Source organism: Erinaceus europaeus, chromosome 1 (assembly GCF_950295315.1).
Source record: "Erinaceus europaeus chromosome 1, mEriEur2.1, whole genome shotgun sequence".
Classification (NCBI taxonomy): Eukaryota; Metazoa; Chordata; class Mammalia; order Eulipotyphla; family Erinaceidae; genus Erinaceus; species Erinaceus europaeus.
In genome coordinates, this window is record NC_080162.1 from 75,354,180 (window position 1) to 75,374,584 (window position 20,405).

The window sequence follows — 20,405 nt, forward strand, 5'->3', positions numbered from 1 at the left end:
GTGGATTAAGCATTGGATTTTCAAGCCTAAAATTCCTGAGTTTGATCCCCAGTATCACATGTACCAGAGTGATGCTCTGGTTCTCTTTCCCTTCTCTCTCTCCTAAACAAGTTATTGAATGAAGTGGAGGAAGGAGAAATAAAGGCATTGAGGGGCCAGCAGGTGACTAATGAGGTAGCATGCAATTCAACTATTAGTCCCAAAAATCTAAATGTAACACTATTTATTACTGGACAGAGAAATAGATTTTGGGGACTAATAGTTGAATTGCCCTCATAAGTTGTGCCAGTTGGAGATGCTGTGGCTTTTATATGTACTTTCAAGTGTAGTTTGAAAGATTTTTAAAAAATTATTTCATTAAAAAGAGAGAGGCAGATCAGAGCAACTCTGGCAAATGTTTATAGGGAATCAAATTCAAGACCCCAGGCTTCTAAGTCCTAACTGCACTACCTCCTGGACTGCACAAAAGTTTCTTTTTGATTTGATTTTATGTACTTACTTTTTATTGTGGAGATTGACTTCAGGACCTTATCTATGTATTTTATCACTGAACTGTCTGACCCAACTTTTTTCACATTTTCTTAATCAGAGACTCATTAAAAACTATATATAGAGAGAGAGGGAGAGGGAGAGGGAGGGAGGGAGGGAGGGCAGAGCAGTGGTCTACCCTCCAAACTTCGCTCATCTTGTCCTTGCTGCTCTCATGTGGTATCAGTATCAAAGCCAAGGTCTCTCATATGCAAGGCAGGCAATGTACTGCTGAGCTACCTCTCTGGTCCCACAGCTTGAAATTTCCTAGTCAGTTCACACAGCTATATCTGTCTGTCTCTGTTTCTCTCTTTCTCTCTCTCTCATACACACCCCCACACCCCTTGTGTTATGAACAATGCCTGTGATAGCAATAGAATGCATTTCTTTCTTTATTGGGGGGATTGATGGTTCATAGTCAACAATAAACACAGTAGTTTGTGCATGCATAACATTTCCCAGTTTTCCACATAAAAATACCACCCCTGCTATGTCCTTTGCCATCTTGTTCCATGACCTGAACCCTTCCCCCAACCTGAGTCTTTTACGTTGGTGCAATATACCAACTCCAGCCCAAGTTCTGTTTAGTGTTTTCCCTTCTGATCTTGTTTTTCAACTTCTGCCTGTGAGTGAAATCATCCCATAGTCATCCTTCTCAGAATGTATTTCATTAGTCTCTTATTTTTAAAAAGAATTTATTTATTTATTTATTCATGAGAAAGATGGGAGGAGAGAAAGAACCAGACATCACTCTGGTACATTCCTGCTGCCAGGAATCGAACTCAAGACCTCATGACTGAGAATCCATTGCTTCATCCACTAAGCCACCTCCTGGACCACTCATTAGTCTCTTCTTTTGACACCTTTGCTTTGATTGCCTTTTAGAGCTGAGGCTATATAATATTTCTATGTCAACATCAGAAAATTGATTAACATTTTAATATTAAACAATAGAAATTTATTTCATTACTTAATATCTTCATAATTAAAATTGGAAAATTATTTGAATACTTCATTGCCAGGTGAGGGAGATAGCATAAATAGTTATGCAAAAAGACTTATGCCTGGGACCCTAAAGTCCCAGGTTCATAATCTCTCACATCACCACAAGCCAAAGCTGAGCAATGTTCTGCTCTCTCTCTCCATACATATATATAGTTTGTATTTCTCATTAAAATAAAGCAAATGAAAAACATAAAAAATATGTCACTGCTATAGACCTCATAGAGGCTCTTTTATGAAGGTTCTCAATAAAGTTGAGAAAGTAGTTTTACTCCTAGACCTGTTGTTTATCAGTTCAAATAATTTTATTACCTTGTATTCTCAGTTATCAGTAAAATTGAACAGATAAAAAAGGACAATCAAGGGAGTTGGGCAGTAGCGCAGCAGGTTAAGCGCATGTGGTGCAAACTTAAGGACCAGCATAAGGATCCTGATTCAAGCCCCTGGCTCCCCACCTGCAGGGGAGTCACTTCACAAGCGATGAAGCAGGTCTGCAGGTGTCTATCTTTCTCTCCCCCCACCTCTGTCTTCCCCTCGTCTCTCATTTCTCTCTGTCCTATCCAACAATGATGATAACAATAATGACTACAACAATAAAGCAACAAGGGCAACAAAAGAAAATAAATAAATGTTTTTTAAAAAAGATAATCACGGGTGTTAGCACTTGACTGTTGATTTGCTTAATTTCACCAAAAATTTCCTTTTCCCCTAGTTTTATTTTTTTTCTAAGTATGTACCTCATCGTATGATTCAATACTCAAGAGGTATGAAAAACTATGCAGTGAAAAGTTTCCCCCTCTCTTGGCCCTTAGTTGCCCAGCTCTTTTCCCTACAGGCAGCCAATGTTGTCATCTGGCTCTTGTGTATCCTTCCAGATATATTTAATGCACATATAGGTAAATATAGAAATAGTCCCTCAGTATAAATTTCATGTCCTTTTAAAAGCTCTACAGGGAGCTAGTAAAATAGCTCATTTGCATAGTGCATTGCATTCTCATGTGTGCAACCCAGGTTCAAACTCAGGCCCCACCACTTTGAAGGAAACTTTGGTGCTGTGATTTCTTTCTCTCTCTCAATCTCTCTCTCTCTCTCTTGTCTCTAGCTGGAAAAGTCAGCCTAGAGCAGTACAACTCTGGAGATGATGGAAAAATAAATAAAAGTTCTGCAAGACAGTGGTGCTATTTTTCAACTGGAGATGAATAATCTTGTTTTGACTATTGTGTAACTCCCCATTGTGCTGATTGTCTATCTTAGTAACCAGAGACCCAAAATTGAACTTGTTCTCTTGATGTGGTACAGAGACTACAAACAAGCAGTCCCAGTACTTCAATTAGAAGCGCCTCTCTGTCTTCTCCTCCTCTCTCGAGTTCTTTCTGTCCTATTCAACAGCAATGACAACAATAACAATAAATAACAACTACAAGGGCAACAATGAGAAAAAAATGGTCTCCAGGAGCAGTGGATTCATATGCAGGCACCGAGCCCCAACAATAACACTGGAGGCAAAAAAAAGAAAAGAAATAGTTGTGAAATAGTAGTGTTGATGGTTATGAGTTGGATACAGAGTAGAAACAAAAGCTTCCCCTGAGAGGAACCTGCACAGGTAATTAATTGCTTTTATCTTTCCAAGTGTTGCAGTGCTTTTCTGATAGCTCATGTGACCTATGGCTCAGACTGCCTTTCAGTCTTTCCATGTCCTTAGACTACATAGACTTGGTAGCTGATAGGTGGTTGCCTATTCTGATTGGACAGGACATTGTATTGCAATGTATTGTGTAAAGATGCACTAGTACACACTGTGTGTGCTTGCAGATTGCTCCTACTTGCATGGTTATCCCTGTTAAGTTGCCTGACAAGTATTTTTCATGTCATTATACAACATGGGTAAATGTCACTTTAAAAAGATGATTTAGCATAAAGCCCTTTAAAAAATCAGTTCATCTGGGAGTTGGGTGGTAGCACAGCGGGTTAAGCGCACGTGGCGCAAAGCTCAAGGACTGGAATAAGGATCCTGGTTCATGCCCCCGGCTCCCCACCTGCAGGGGAGTCACTTTACAAGCGGTGAAGCAGGTCTGCAGGTGTCTGTCTTTCTCTCCCCCTCTCTATCTTCCCCTCCTCTCTCCATTTCTCTCTGTTCTATCCAACAACAATGACATCAACAACAACAATAATAACTATAATAATTAAAAAAAAACCAAGGGCAACAAAAAGGAATAAATAAAGAAATATTTTTAAAAATCAGTTCATCTGTTATAAGAATTTGGTCACAGGCAGAAATTCTTTCCTATAGGAGCCAATCTATTGATAAATGAGCATAGCACACCAAGGGGTAGCTTTGGGATGACTGCAGAGCCCAGGCTCAGCAGGACAGCTCTGTTGCTCACTTCCCATTGCTGCCACTTGAGGTACAACCCACAGGCTACCACTTGATTCCCGTTCTCCCGGAGGAGCAGGGAATCTTTTTTTTTTAATTTTTTAAGTTTTTATTTATTTTTTATTATCTTTATTTATCGGATAGAGACAGTCAGAAATCAAGAAGGTAGGGGAGATAGAGAGGGAGGGAGAAAGAGAGACACCTGCAGCCCTGCTTCATCACTTGCAAAGCTTTCCTTCTACAAGTGGGGACTGGGGGCTTGAACCCGGGTCTTTGTGCACTGTAACATGTGCACTCAACCAGGTGTGCCACCACCCGGTCCCCAGGAGCAGGGAATCTTTTGAATGTTTTTTTGTGAAAATTTTTAAACATCAGAGAATTATGTAGGAAACAGCTAGAATTGACTGTTAACATCTTTTATTTTAAAAAGGGAAATTATGAAACATTACCAATAAAATTGAAACATCTTTCCCATCTCTATTCCATTTACCACACATCCCCATGCCTAGTTTGGGAAGCCACTATTAAAATTGTTTTATGTTGGGGAGTATGGATCGACCTGTCAACGCCCATGTTCAGCGGGGAAGCAATTACAGAAGCCAGACCTTCCACCTGCATCCCACAATGACCTTGGGTCCATACTCCCAGAGAGTTAAAGAATAGGAAAGCTATCAGGGAAGGGGTTGGGATACAGAGTTCTGGTGGTGGGAATTATGTGGAGTTGTACCCCTCTTATCCTATGGTTTAGCCAATGTTTCCTTTTTATAAATAAAAAAAAATTTTAAATCATATTTTATAATAATTATTAAAATGGGGCTTGTATGGTGACTCCACTGTGTCTAGCAGCTGTTGCATTTCTTTCTTTCTTTTTGATACCACTTGAACCTTGGGCTGTTCTGGGCCAAAATTTTTATTATTTTTATTCGAGAGAGAAAGACAGGAAGAGAGGCATACATAGAAAGAGAAGCCATAGTACTTCCCCACCATTCATGTCATTTCTCCTATTGCTGAGATGCTCCCATTTAGTGCCAGGGATGCAAATCCATGACTTTGCATATGGCAAGGCACAACAAATCCCCTGTTGGGTGATTTTGTATGTGTGTGTGTGTGTGTATTCCTTTTTCTTTCAGAAAGAGAACCAGCACATCACATTGGCATATGCACACCAGGAATTTAACTCAGCACCCCACACTTGCAAGTCTAGTGCTCAGTACTGCTGTACTGCCTCCCCAGCCTACTCTACTCTATTTTTATGCATATATACTTAAGTGAAAACCCATGAACACCATATTATTATATAGTTTTTAGTCATAGGGCTCAGAAGATGGCATAATGATTATGCCAAAAGACTCTTGCGTGGAGTTCTGAGGTCCCAGGTTTGTTTCCCTGCACTGCTATAAGCCAGAGCTGAGCAGTACTTTTGTCTAAAGAAAGAAAGACTATTGAATAGCTCATTGGATACTGTGCTGCTTTGTCATGTGTGGACTCAGGTTCAAGCCTGGCCCCTGCCTCAATAAAGGAAGCTTTGGCATTATACTGACATTCTATCTCTCTCAAAAAAAAAAAAAAAAGTTTTACTCATAATTACCATGCTGCAGTTTACTTTTTCCTTCAACTTTACTTATTTGTGTGTGTGTGTTTAATTCAGGCCTAGCAGAACAGCTGCGGGCAAGGTTAAGTGAACAAGTTTTGCACTATGGTCTAAGTCACCTCCCTGGCCACTGGCAAACTTCTTAAAAATTAAATTAAGGGGGAGTCAGGCAGTAGCGCAGCAGATGAAATGCACATGGTGCAAAGCGCAAGGCCTTGAATAAGGAATCTGGTTCGAGCCCCTGGCTCCCCACCTGCAGGGGAGTTGCTTCACAAGCGATGAAGCAGGTTTGCAGGTGTCTATCTTTCTCTCTCCCCTCTGTCTTCTCCTCCTCTCTCCATTTCTCTCTGTCCTATCCAACAATGATGACATTAATAACAATAACAATAAAACAACAAGGGCAACAAAAGGGAATAAATATTTTTTAAAAATATTTTAAAAGTTAAATTAAGGAATCGAGTGGTAGGACAGTGGGTTAAGTGCACACGGCGCAAAACACAAGGACCGATATAAGGATTCCAGTTCAAGCCCCGGGCTCCCCAACTGCAGGGGGGTCACTTCACAGGCAGTGAAGCAGGTCTGCAGGTGTCTCTTTCTCTCCCCCTCTCTGTCTTTCCTTCCTCTCTCCATTTCTCTCTGTCCTGTCCAACAACAGTGACATCAATGACAAGAATAATAATAACTACAATAACAATAAAATAACAAAGGCAACAAAAGGGGAAAAAAAAGCCCCCAGGAGCAGTGGATTTGGGGTGCAGACACCGAGCACTAGCAATAACCCTGGAGGCAAAAATAAATAAATAAAGTAAAGTAAATGTTTTGTATTTATTGGGTAGTAACAGAGAGAAATAGATAAAGAAGGGAGAGACAGGGAGAAACACCTGCAGTACTACTTCGCTGATTGTGAAGCTTTCACTCTGTAGATGGGCCAGGGGCTTGAATCTCTAGATCCTTGAGCTATAGCATGTGTATTGTATCAGATGCGCCAGCACCCAGTCCCTTGGCAAACTTTTTCTATGAAAGATCAGGAAGAAATTGTTAGGTTTTCTGACCACACTGTCTCTGCTGCAGCTATTCAACTTTGCTATTTTATAGCTAATGTAATCATAGAGATAATATGAGTAACTAAGGGATAATGCTGATGCTATGTTCCAGTAAAACTTTACTTTTAAAAACAAGCTGGGGACCAGATTTGGCTGTATAGTTTTCTATCTCTAGCTCTGATTTATTCCCATTAGCTGCAAAATAAATCTACTGGAGCCAGGCGGTAGCATACCTGGTTAAGCACACACATTGCAGTCTGCAAGGATGCAGGTTCAAGCCCCTGGTCCCCATCTACAGGGGGAAAGCAGTACTACAGGTGTCTCTCTGTCTCTCTCCCTCTCTAGTTCTCTCCCTCTCAATTTCACTCTGTCTTTATCCAATAATAAATAAATAAATAGTGGTCCGGGAGGTGGCACAGTGATAAAGCTTTGGACTCTCAAGCATGAGGTCCCAAGTTCGATCCCTGGCAGCACATGTGCCAGAGTGATGTCTGGTTCTTTCTGTCTCCTCCTATCTTTCTCAGAAATAAATAAAATCTTTAAAATAAATAAATAAATATTTGTATTTATTTATTCATTCCCTTTTTTGTTGCCCTTATTTATTGTTGTAGTTATTGTTGTTATTGATGTCGTCGTTGTTGGATAGGATAGAGAGAAATGGAGAGAGGAGGGGAAGACAGAGGAGGAGAGAAAGATAGACACCTGCAGACCTGCTTCACAACTTGTGAAGCGACTCCCCTGCAGGTGGGGGGCTGGGGGCTTGAACTAGGATCTTTATGCCGGTCCTTGCGCTTCGTGCCACATGCACTTAACCTGCTGCAATTGCCCGACTCCCAATTAAAATATTTTTTTAAAAAGCAAACTAAATCTACATAATATGGCATATAAAACATGTCATATTTTACTCTTTAACTCTTAAATAAGTGGATGTTTAAGTTGATTCCAGTTTTTCTATTAGTTTGAGAATGCTTTAGAAAACATCCATGTTCATGTTTCCTCTTGTACATGTGTTTTCAGATCTCTAGATCAAGCCAAAAATTGTTGAGAATCCAATCCATATCTAGTACTAGAATTTGAGGTAAAAATTCTATGACAACTAGCAATGGTGAAGGTATGTGAATCCAAACAGGATAGTTTGAGAATGATCTAGAAGAGTACAGCTACTATGAAAAAATGTGCGGCTGATTTTCTCAGTGGACAGAAAAGATGGGTTGGGGGAAGGCTCATTCTATTGATGTGTACCAGCTGTTCAAACAATGAATGACAAGTTCTAGAGAAAGGATGTTCAGGATGGAGGTGATGAGCTGCTGCCCTGTGGTTCCTTCCTCCCTGGTAATGCTGTGAGTTCATCTGAGGACTTAACACTACAGTTAGAACTGCTCAGAGAAGAATATGGAAGATAGGTGGCAAAGCAAAATATTGGGGCAGCTCTTTTGAGGAAGACTCATAATAGAATTGAAAGCCCTGATGGGAGGAAATTAAATAAGTCCGTCTTCCTGACATGATGCCTCAGTAATACATGTTGACCTTGGTGATTTCAGAAAAGAAATGGTTTTCTGTGTTCAGAGTAGAAGAGACTGAATTGAGGAAGAGTTTAAAAAAAAGAAAAAGGAGAAAAGCGGTCTAGGAGTTAGAGCAGTAGATGAAGCATTGAACTCTCAAGTATGAGGTCCTGAGTCCAGTCCCTGACAGCACATGTATCAGTGTAATGTCTGTTATTACTTTCTCTCTCATTAATAAATACATAAAATATATACATATGTAAAAGAGGAGAAGAGGAAGAGTAATAATTATAATGTTATAGATAATAATTATAATGTTTAATATATTTTGGATAGAGACAGAGAAATTGAAAGGGAAGGAGGAGATAGGGAGAGAGAGAGAGAAAGAGGGAATGACTTACATGTGCAGAACTGTTTCATTGCTTGTGAACCTTCCCCCTGCAGGTAGGGACTGAGCCCTTGAACCTGGATCTTTGTGTAGTTTAATGTGTGCACTCAACCATTGTGCCGCCACCTGGCTCCTGAGGAATAATAATAATAATAATAATAGCAATAATAATATTGTTATTATTATACATTGTTATGAGAGCCAGCAGCATAGCTCACTTGGAGGATGCCTACTTTTTGCTATCCACACAACCCATGCTCAAGCCCCAGTGTACTGTACAGGAGTACTGCAGCATTGGGGAAGGCTTATTACATGGTCTTGCCACCCTCTCCTCCCCTAACAAATGTCTCTGTATCTATCTGGAAAAGTTGGTCCAGAGAGGTGAAGCTCCGACAGTGAACAACAAGTTATATTGTGATTACTGTTTTATCAAAATTACAGATGCATCCAGGATGGGTAGGAGATGACTCATCAGGTAAAGCGCTTAGCCTCATGCATAACATCCTGGGTTTAATCCCTGGGACCATATGAAAATATTGTGGTCAGCACCAGGAAGAATTTCATGAACTGTGGAATGGTACTTTGGTGTCTCTCTCCTTTCTCTATCCCTCTTAAAAAAATAAATAAAATTTGGACTGGGGGTTGGTGAGATAACTCACCTGGGAAGATGCCTGCTTGGCAATGCACACAATCCAGGTTTAAACCTGGTCCCCACTACACGGAGGGAAGCTTTGGTGCTGTGCTTTCTCCACTCCCTCCCATCTCTTTCTATTTGCAAAATCTGCCTGACATAGTGAAGCCCCAACAATGACAAAAAAGGAATCAAGGGGTGATTCTGTGCATGCACAAGACCCTGCGCTGTATTATATCAGTCTGTAGTATTAAGACAAAATATGGGTTGAAAGGCAGACAATCTATCAATAGTTAATGCTACGAGTGGATTGAAGTTTAAAATTTTTTTTCCACCAAAGCTAGATATGACCCTGTGATGGAACATACAGTATAACAAATTCATTAAATGTATGGAGCTGGGAGATAGCTCACCTAGTAGAGTGCACATTTAAATTTGTGTGAGTATCTGAGCTCAAGCCACTGATCAGTACATGGGAAAGCTTCCCAGACAGCGAAGCGGTACTGTGATGTCTCTTCTTCTCTGACTCTCTCCCTCTGTCTTAACAAAAACATGTATAGAGTCTGCCTGGAGTAGTGGGAAATGTTCTTCTTTATTTGCTTTATAATTATTATGAGTATTATTATTTTTAGAATATTTTGATTTATTTATTATTGGATAGAGACAGAAATTGAGAGAGGAAAGGGAAATAGAAACAGAGGCAGAGATCTCTATATCTGCTTCACCATTCGTGAAGCTTTCCCCTTGTAAGTGGAGATCAGGGGTTAGAACTTAGGGCCTTGTGCTCTGTAATATGTGCACTTAACCAGATGAGCCACCTCTTGACCCCTGTAAAAATACCCTTTTTAAAAAATAATTTTTTAATATTTATTTTCCCTTTTTGTTACCCTTGTTGTCTTTTATTGTTGTTGTAGTTATTGTTGTTATTGATGTTGTCATTGTTAGATAGGGCAGAGAGAAATGGAGAGAGGAGGGGAAGACAGAGAGGCGGAGAGAAAGATAGACACCTGCAGACCTGCTTCACCGCCTATGAAGGGACTCCCCTGCAGGTGGGGAGCCGGGGGCTCAAACCGGGATCCTTATGCTGGTCCTTGCGCTTCGCGCCAAAAATATTCTTAAATGTAGCCATCCGAAGAAGGTTAGCAAGATGAAGGTGACATGGGTGTGTCAACTTCCACCCTGATAACTACACTGTATTTACTAACTTTTGCTTCTTTTCTAGGACCCTAGCCTCCTGAGACATTTCAGATTCTTAGCCCTCAAGGCTGACAGGGTCAGAGTTCATCATGTCAAAGTTGAAAAGCTCGGAGTCTGTCAGGGTGGTGGTTCGCTGTCGGCCCATGAATAGCAAGGAGAAGGCTGCTTCATATGACAAGGTAGTGGATGTGGATGTGAAGCTGGGGCAGGTGTCTGTGAAGAACCCTAAAGGAGTGGCCCATGAAATGCCTAAGACCTTCACCTTTGATGCAGTCTATGACTGGAATGCCAAGCAGTTTGAACTCTACGATGAGACATTCCGGCCACTTGTGGATTCTGTCTTACAAGGTTTCAATGGGACAATTTTTGCTTATGGACAGACTGGGACTGGGAAAACTTACACAATGGAAGGAGTCCGTGGGGACCCTGAAAAAAGAGGGGTCATTCCTAACTCATTTGATCACATCTTTACCCATATCTCTCGATCTCAGAATCAACAGTACCTCGTTAGGGCTTCCTACTTAGAAATCTATCAGGAGGAAATCCGAGATCTACTCTCAAAGGATCAGACCAAGAGACTTGAGCTGAAAGAGAGGCCTGACACTGGTGTATATGTGAAAGATCTGTCTTCCTTTGTCACCAAGAGTGTGAAGGAAATAGAACATGTCATGAACGTGGGGAACCAGAACCGGTCTGTTGGTGCTACCAACATGAATGAGCATAGTTCACGCTCTCATGCAATTTTTGTTATCACCATCGAGTGCAGTGAGGTGGGCCTTGATGGGGAAAATCATATCCGTGTAGGGAAGCTGAACCTTGTAGATCTTGCTGGCAGTGAACGGCAAGCCAAAACTGGTGCACAAGGGGAAAGATTAAAAGAAGCAACCAAGATCAACTTGTCCCTTTCAGCCTTGGGCAATGTGATTTCTGCCTTGGTGGATGGCAAAAGCACTCACATTCCCTATCGGGACTCAAAGCTTACCAGGCTCCTCCAAGATTCTCTTGGTGGCAATGCTAAGACTGTGATGGTGGCCAATGTGGGGCCTGCCTCTTACAATGTAGAAGAGACTCTGACCACTCTGAGATATGCCAACCGTGCCAAAAACATCAAGAATAAGCCAAGGGTCAATGAGGACCCAAAGGATGCCCTCCTGCGAGAATTCCAAGAAGAGATTGCTCGGCTCAAGGCCCAGTTGGAAAAACGGTCCATTGGGAGGAGAAAGAAGCGAGAAAAGCGGAGGGAAGGTGGTGGCAGTGGTGGGGGTGGGGAAGAGGAGGAGGAGGAGGGAGAAGAGGGTGAGGAGGAAGGGGATGATAAGGATGATTACTGGCGGGAACAACAAGAAAAACTCGAGATTGAGAAGCGGGCCATCGTAGAGGACCACAGCTTGGTTGCAGAGGAGAAGATGAGACTGCTGAAGGAGAAGGAGAAAAAGATGGAGGACCTGCGTCGGGAAAAGGATGCTGCTGAGATGCTGGGTGCCAAAATCAAGGTACTAGATTCTCTCCTTGGGGCCTTCTTTTCTCTTCTTTCCTTTTTTACATACTTATTTATTGGATAGAGACAGAAATTGGTGGGGGGAGAGATAGAGAGCGAGAGAGACAGACGCACCTGCAGCCCTGCTTCACTGCTTGTGAAGTTTCCTCTTGCAGGTAGGGACCGGGGACTTGAACCTGGGTCCTTGCACACTTTAATGTCAGCGCTTAACCAGGTGCACCACCAACTACCACCTCCCTTCTTCCTCCTCCTCTCCCTCCCTTTCTTTCTATTTGATAATGATAGAAAGAATTAGGGAGAAGGGGAAGAGAGAAAGACAATTGTAGCACTGTTCCACCACTTGTGAAGCTTCCCTTCCTGCAGGTGGAGACTGAGATCCTAAACCCAGGTCCTTTAGCATGGTTATGTGTGTGCTTTATTGGGTATACCACTATCTGTTCACTCCCAGGGCCCAGTTTTTCACTTTTGTATAAATTAAATTCTTCTGTTAATGACTTACTTTTATTTGCTCAACATTATCTTAATGGAATTTATCCATATGGATAACTTTAACTGCAATATATTCATTATGTTGAATATAAAAAATAATAATAATAGGGGGTTGGGCGGTAGTGCAGCGGGTTAAGCGCACGTGGCGCACGAAGCACAAGGACCGGCTTAAGGATGCTGGTTCAAGCCCTGGGCTCCCCACCTGCAGGGCAGTCGCTTCACAGGCAGTGAAGCAGGTCTGCAGATGTCTGTCTTTTCTCCCCCTCTTGTCTTCCCCTCCTCTCTCCATTTCTCTCTGTCCTATCCAACAACAACAACATCAGTAGCTACAACAATAAAATAACAAGGGCAACAAAAGGTAATAAATAATAAATAAATATTTTTTAAAAAGGGTCTGAGCAGTGGTACACCCTGTAGAGTGCACAAACTACCATGTATAAGAACCCAAGTATAGGGAATCGGACAGTAGCGCAGCGGCTTAAGTGCAGGTGGCACAAAGTGCAAGGACCCGTGTAAGGATCCTGGTTCGAGCCCCAACTTCCCATCTGCAGGGGAGTCACTTCACATTCGATGAAGTAGGTCTTCAGGTGTCTTTCTCTCCTCTTCTCTGTCTTCCCCTTCTCTCTCCATTTCTCTCTGTCCTGTCCAACAACAATGACAACAATAATAATTGCAACAAGGGCAACAAAAGAGAATAAATTAATTAATTAGTTAATTAATTAATTTAAACAAAAGAACCCAGGTATAAGCCCCCAGTCCCTCCCTATCTGCAGTGGGAAGCTTCCAGAGCAATGAGGCAGTGCTGCCAGTGTCTCTCTCTCTTTCCTTAACTCTGCCTCTCCTCTTAATTTCTATCCTATCAAATAGGAAGAAAAAAAGTGTGTGTGTGGGGGTGACCTCTGGCAATGGTGGATTAACCTTTACCTTGCAGGCATCAAGCCCCAGAGATAACCCTGGTGGTAATACAAAAACAATTAAAATGCACATCTGGTTGTGTATATACTCAGATGTTTGAAGAACATATCTGTGGTTCTTGCATTTCAAGATAAATGAATTCTCCCTTAACAAACAGAGCTTTGAGGTTAAGCAGTCTGACCCACGATTGCTTTGCCAACTTCATGGATCACCACTCTGCCCTTTCACACTAACCTGTTTTTTCTTAGCTACTTCCTCTTTTTACTTTAGCATTCTCTGTAGATATCCAGTAAGACAGTAGCTCCCCCCCACACACAAATTCCCTTCAAAAGTCTAACTTCTCTCCCCTTGAGTGTGGCTGTCCCATTATTACCTTGGTTTTTCCCCTCATGATGGCAACTTACTCCATATAGTAAAAGCCTGCTTGTCTGTGACCCTCAGTGAACTCTTGGCTTTGTGATTCATACTCACAGTTGCACCCCCAGTACCTAGCACATAGGGGGTGCTCAATACTATCAAAGTGGGGTCAATACTTTGTACCAAAAAAAAATTTTTTTTAATACTTAAAATTAATCCATGTCTGAAGGAGCTGAATCTTAAGCCCCACCCTGGTGATAAGAAGACCTACCTAAGCACTGTACACTTTCCCAACCTTCAGCTCCTCTGGTTCAGGCCTGAGTTCTCTGTCTTTATGAGCTTCCCAATGAGGAGATAGGCTGTGAGGAAAATCATTCACAAGATGGCTTCTACTTCTTTCTCACTCAGGCTATGGAGAGTAAATTGCTTGTTGGAGGAAAAAATATAGTAGATCACACAAATGAGCAGCAGAAAATCCTGGAGCAGAAACGGCAGGAAATTGCAGAGCAGGTAACTTTGAATTCATGCCTTTTGTGGGAGAATGGGGTGGAATACGATGCATTGATGCTACAGAGCAAGTATCTCGTATCAGACTGCTGAGTGGGGGGGGTCGTGAGATGTATCAGCCCCTTTGCAGCAGGAGCTCCTGATCTGGAGCACCCAGACCTGTCTAATCATATAGATACAGTCTATATATGCTGGTGAATTTTATGATGTTGTTCAGAAACGCAGAGAAAGAGAAATTCAGCAACAAATGGAAAGTCGAGACGAGGAGACCTTGGAACTTAAAGAAACATACAGCTCATTGCAGCAAGAGGTGGACATCAAGACCAAAAAACTCAAAAAGGTACAAAAGGAATGGGGCCAGGCAGAAGTGTCCTGAGACTTGACAGAAAGGGAGAGCTGTGTTGTCTGGCGTGTGCCTTCCTTACCTGCCTCTCCCCTGGTTCCAGCTCTTCTCCAAGCTCCAGGCAGTGAAGGCAGAAATCCATGACCTGCAAGAAGAGCACATCAGGGAGCGCCAGGAGCTGGAGCAGACTCAGAATGAGCTCACCAGGGAGCTGAAACTCAAGTAAGTGCTGGCACTTCCATGGCCCCCATGCCACTTGGTGGGCCATTGTTAAGTAAGAGACACACCCCTGAGGACAGGGCTCCTACCTGCTTCTCTCCAACTTATCACCTGCTAGCTTGTCTTATTTCTGAGAAAGTCATTTTCCATCTCTGGGTCCCAGCTGTTGTCAGAAAGACTTCAGCAGATGAGCTCCAAGCTTCTTTTCACTTCTCCCACCTTCTTAAAGCTTTGGAAGTCTCTGACCTCACCTCTATCTATGGATAAAAGGGAACTTTAAAAAAATATTTAATTATTTATTTTCCCTTTTGTTGCCCTTGTTTTTTTTTTATTGTTGTTGTAGTTATTAATGTCGTCATTGTTAGAACAGAGAGAAATGGAGAGAGGAGGGGAAGACAGGGGGAGAGAAAGATAGACACCTACAGATCTGCTTCACCGCCTGTGAAGCGACTCCCCTGCAGGTGGGACGCTGGGGGCTCGAACCGGGATCCTTATGCCGGTCCTTGTGCTTTGTGCCACATACGTTTAACCCACTGAGCTACCGCCCGACTCCCAAGAGGGAATTTTTTACTAGAATTTTCTGAGTAGTATGAACACCCAAATATTTGTTATCCAAATTCAATAATAAATAACCTTATATTTAAATATATATGTATCATTAAGCAAATCTTACTGCATGTTATTTATTTATTTACCAGAGCACTGCTCAGCCCTGGTTTATGGTGGTATGGAGGATTGAATCTGAGACCTTGGAGCCTCAAGCATGAAAATCTGTTCCATAACCACTGTACTATCTGCCCACCCCTTGCATGCTATCTTCCCTCCTGTATACTTACATACATGACCATACCATCATTTAAAACAATTATTGAAATAAAATTCATATACCATACAACTTATCTGTTTGAAGTATTCCAATCAGCCTTTTTTAAAAAACATTTTTATTTATTTATTATTTGAGACAGACAGAAATTGAGAAGGGAAGGGGGGAGAAAGGGAGAGAGAGGGGGCACACCTGGTTAAGCGCACATAATACTAAGTGCAAGGACCTGCTCCACGATCTGGATTTGAGCCTCCTCCTCCCAACCTGCAGCAGGGAACATTCACAAGTAGTGAAGCAGGTCTGCAGGTGTTTTTCTCCTTCTCTGTCTCCCCTCCCATTTCAATTTCTCTCTGTCCTATTGAATATAAAAGAAAAAAGGGGGGGATGGCTGCCAAGAGTGGTAGATTTATAGTGCTGGCAGTGAGCCCCAGTGATAACCCTGGAGGCAAAAAAAAAAAAAAAATGAAAGGGAGAGAGACAGAGAAACAGACACTTGCAGCTCTGCTGCTCTGCTTGGGAAGCTTTCCCTTCAGGTGGGGACCAGGGGCTTGAACCTGAGTCCTTTCTCATTGTAATGTGAGCATTTAACCAAGTGTGCCCCCAGTTGGTTTTTAAAAAACATATTTACAGGGTTGTGAAAGTACTACCACAATATAAATTTTTAAAAAATTATATTTATTTATTTTCCTTTTTGTTGCCCTTGTTGTAGTTATTATTGTTATTGATGTCATCATTGTTAGATAGGACAGAGAGAAATGGAGAGAGATGGGGAAGATAGGAAGAGAGAAAGACAGACACCTGCAGACCTGCTTCACCACCTGTGAATGCGCTTAAGCCACTGCACTACCACCTGACTCCCACCACAATATAATTTTAGATCATCTTTATCCCTCTCTCCACCAAAAGGGAACCTTATACTGACTTATTAGCTATTACTCTTCATTATCCCCTCACCCAGACACCAGACCTGAGAAACTTTCAATCTTTTTTTATTTAACCAGATCACCATAAGCCAGTGATGAGCAGTGCTCTGGTAAAATAACAATAATAATAATGAATAATAATTATTATTATATATATTTTTAACCAGACCACTTCTTGGTGCTGGCTTATGGTAGTTCAGGGGATTGAACCTGAGACTTAAAAGCCTCAGCATGAGAGTCTCTTTGCATAAGCACTATGCTATCTTCCCTGCCCTCAATCTACTTTTTGTCCCTATAAATTTATCTTTTTAATGGACATTCCATATTAATGGAATCATCTAATATATGGCTTTTTACAACTTCTTTAATAGGACTTTCTTCTGATATCCTCAATGTTGTAGCATTTTACAATTTCATTCTTTTTGATAGTCTAATAATGGTTTTATGGCTATACCACATTGATTTATCCACTTATCAGTTGATAGACATTGGGTTATTCCCACTTTTTGGCATACAGAAATACTGCTAGTAGGAACAAACACATACAAGTTTTTATATGGACATTTCTGTGGAATTGGCAGTCATATGATCACTCTGTTTAACCTATCTAGGTATTGCCAAGCTATTTTCCCAAAATGACTGCATCATTTTGCATTTTATTTATTTATTTATTTATTTATTTATTTATTTATTTATTATCTTTATTTACTGGATAGAGACATCCAGAAATTGAGAGAGTAGGGAGAGATCGCGAGGGAGAGAGGGAGCTGGGTGGTGTGGCGCACCAAGTTAAGTGCACATAGTGCCTAAACATAAGAACCCATGCAAGGCACATGTTACAATGCTCAAGGACCCAGGTTCGAGCCCCAGTCCCCACCTGCAGGGGGAAAGCTTTGCTCTGTCTCTTTCCCTCTTTGTTTCCCCCTTCCTCTTGACTTCTGGCTGTCTCTATCCAATAAATAAATAAATATAATGAAAAAAAATTTAAAAAACACGTGTAAGGATCCCAGTTTGAGTCCTGGCTCCCCACCTACAAGGTGGGGATGGGGAGTCGCTTCACAAGTGGTGAAGCAGGTTTGCAGGTGTCTTTCTCTCTCCCTCTCTAGCTTCCCCTCCCCTCTCAACTTCTCTCTGTCCTATTCAAAATATTGAAAAAATGACCACAGGAACAGTGGATTTGTTGTGCAGGCACCAGCAATAACCCTGGAAGCAAAAGGGGGGGGGGAGAAACAGACACCTGCAGCACTACTTCACCGCTTTTCACCTGAAAGTGCAGGCTAGAGGCTTGAACCCTGGTCTTTGCACACTGTAACATGTGCACTTAACCAGGTGTGCCACCACCTGGCCCCCATCACTTTGTATTTTCTATTAATAATTTCTCCAAAACTGGGGAATGTTATGCATGTACAAACTATTGTATTTACTGTTGAATGTAAAACATTAATTCCCCAATAAAGAAATAAATTTTTAAAAAATTTAAAAAATATAATAATTTCTCCATATTCTTGTTGGTACTTCTTAATTATCTATTTAATTATAGTAGTTCTTATGAATATGAAACAGTAACTGATTGTGGATTTGATTTGCTTTCCCTAATCATTAATGATATTGAGCTTAATGAAAAGTCACATGCTTATTGCATACTCCTCTTTGGAGAGTTACTTGTTCAAATCTTTAGCCTACTTTAAAATTGGGTTATTTGGGGGGGTCACTTTATTATTGATTTGTAAGAATTCTTTATATATTTTGGCTATAATTTCATTGCTAAATATGTGACTTGCAAATAAATATTTGCTTCCCATTTCATGGATTACCTTTTCATTTTTCCCCTTTATTTTTTAAAATTTGTGATTAATAATAGGTTACACAATTGTAAAATTACATTGCATTGCATCCCAGGAGTCGGGCGGTAGCGCAGTGGGTTAAGCGCAGGTGGCACAAAGCACAACGACCTGGGAAGGATCCCTGTTCGAGCCCCTGGTTCCCCACCTCCAGGGGGGGCGTTTCACAGGTGGTGAAGCAGGTCTGCAGGTGTCTATCTTTCTCTCTCCCTCTGTCTTCCCCTCCTCTCTCCATTTCTGTCCTATCTAACAATGACGACATCAATCACAACTACAATAATAACTACAATAAAAACAACTAGGGCAACAAAAGGGAATAAATAAATAAATATTTAAAAAATTACATAGTATCTCCCACCTCCCAAAGATAACCGCTGTACTTTTCACAAGTCTTAGAAAGTCTATTTGCTTCTGATTTTTTTTTTTTTTGCAAATTAGTGTGTATTAGTTCTCTAGATTCCACATATGAATGAAACCATTCAGGAGTTGTATTTCATTTCTACTTGAATTTCATCCCTACTTACTTCACCTCTATCAATCACCTCCAGTTCTATCCATTTTGTCCCAAAGGACACAATATCATCTTTTTGGATTGCTGAGTAGTATTCCATGGAATATAAATCCCACAATTTCTTTAGCCAGCCACTCTTTTGCTATCACCTCTTCACTTTTTATTTTTATAGAGTTGTTTGTTTTTTATTGGAGAGAGAACAGAGAGTTGCACAGAGGGAGAGAGGTACCTACAACATTGCTTCACTTGCAGGTGGGGGCTGGGTGTTTGAACCTGGGTCCTTGTGCACTCTAATATGTGAGCTTAACCAAATGCACCGCTCCTTAACCTGTCTTTTCACTTTCATAATGATTTTTTTTGTTTGCAGCGCAAAACATTTTAATTTCAATGTTATCCAATTTATGTTTCATTTTGTTGCTAAAACTTGTAGCATGGTATCTAAGTTTGTAAATGGATTAATGAAGACTTTTTTGACTGGCTTCTTTCACTCAGTATATTATTTCCAAGTGTTAACTATACATGTTGTGGTATATACTTCCTTCAATTCTTCATTCCTCTTTATGGCCAAATTATATTGCAGTATATATAAATATAACACATTTTACTTATCTCTTCAGTAGTTGATGGATATGTTAGTTGTTTCTGCTTTTTAACTATTATAAATAATACAGCACTAAACATATGTATGCAGGATTTTAAAAAATTTCTTTATTGATGGATTAATGTTTTAAAGTTGATAGTAAAATACAATAGTTTATACATGCATGACACTTTCCAGTTTTTTTTAATATTTATTTATTTTCCCTTTTGTTGCCCTCATTTTTTATTGTTATAATTATTATTGTTGTTGTTATTGATGTCATTGTTGGATAGGACAGAGAGAAATGGAGGGGGGGAAGACAGAGGGGAGAGAAAGATAGACACCTGCACACCTGCTTCACTGCCTGTGAAGTGACTCCCCTGCAGGTGGGGAGCCAGGGGCTCGAACCGGGTTCCTTAAGCCCGTCCTTGTGCTTTGTGTCACGTGCACTTAACTTGCTGCATTACCGCCCAACTCCCAACATTTCCCAGTTTTCTATAACAGTAATAAAACTCCGGCTAGATCCTCCTCTGTCACCATGTTCCATGACCTGAAACCACCCCCAACCCCCCGTCTTTTACTTTGGTGCAATACACCAAATGCATGCAGGTTTTATTGTGGGATATGTTTTAATTCTTTTTTAATTATTTATTTACTGGGGGCTGGGCAGTAGTGCACTGGGTTAAGTGCACATACTACAGAAATGCAAGGGCCAGTGCAAGAATACCAGTTCAAGCCCCTGGCTCCCCCCACCTGTAAGCTAGCTGCTTTGCAAGTCGTGTCTATCTTCTCTCCCCCTTTCTATTTTCCCTTCCTGTCTTAGTTTCTCTTAACTATAGTTATAGTTAAGCTCTTACATTTTGATCTATAGTCTATTTTGAATTATTTCTGTATGTGGTCTAAGGTAGTATTCCAAATGCTTTCTTTGATTCAGTTGTCCTAGCACCATCTGTGAAGGACATTCTTACTGTCTTTGCAGTTGCTATTTTAAAAAACTAACTGACCACAAATATAAGGGTTTATTTCTAAGCTCTCAAGACCCTTCTACTGATTTGTCTATTTTTATACCAGTATCAGACTGTATTGACTTCTGCAGTTTTGTGCATTTTGAAATGAAAAGGCATGCTTTCTCTAACTTTGTTG

At 41.0% G+C, this 20,405-nt stretch overlaps 1 protein-coding gene across 2 annotated transcripts in view; it reads left to right on the forward strand.

Moving 5' to 3' along the window:
• The window catches only part of KIF3B (kinesin family member 3B), a 58,271-nt gene that overhangs the window by 16,802 nt on the left and 21,064 nt on the right, over positions 1–20,405 (forward strand). For both annotated transcript variants that reach the window (XM_060188453.1, XM_060188457.1), the window contains exons 2-5: positions 10,282–11,749; positions 13,924–14,025; positions 14,240–14,362; positions 14,469–14,587. In XM_060188453.1, the coding sequence (XP_060044436.1) occupies positions 10,346–11,749; positions 13,924–14,025; positions 14,240–14,362; positions 14,469–14,587 (1,748 nt within the window). In that variant the 5' untranslated portion in view covers positions 10,282–10,345. The remainder of the gene's footprint in view (positions 1–10,281; positions 11,750–13,923; positions 14,026–14,239; positions 14,363–14,468; positions 14,588–20,405) is intronic.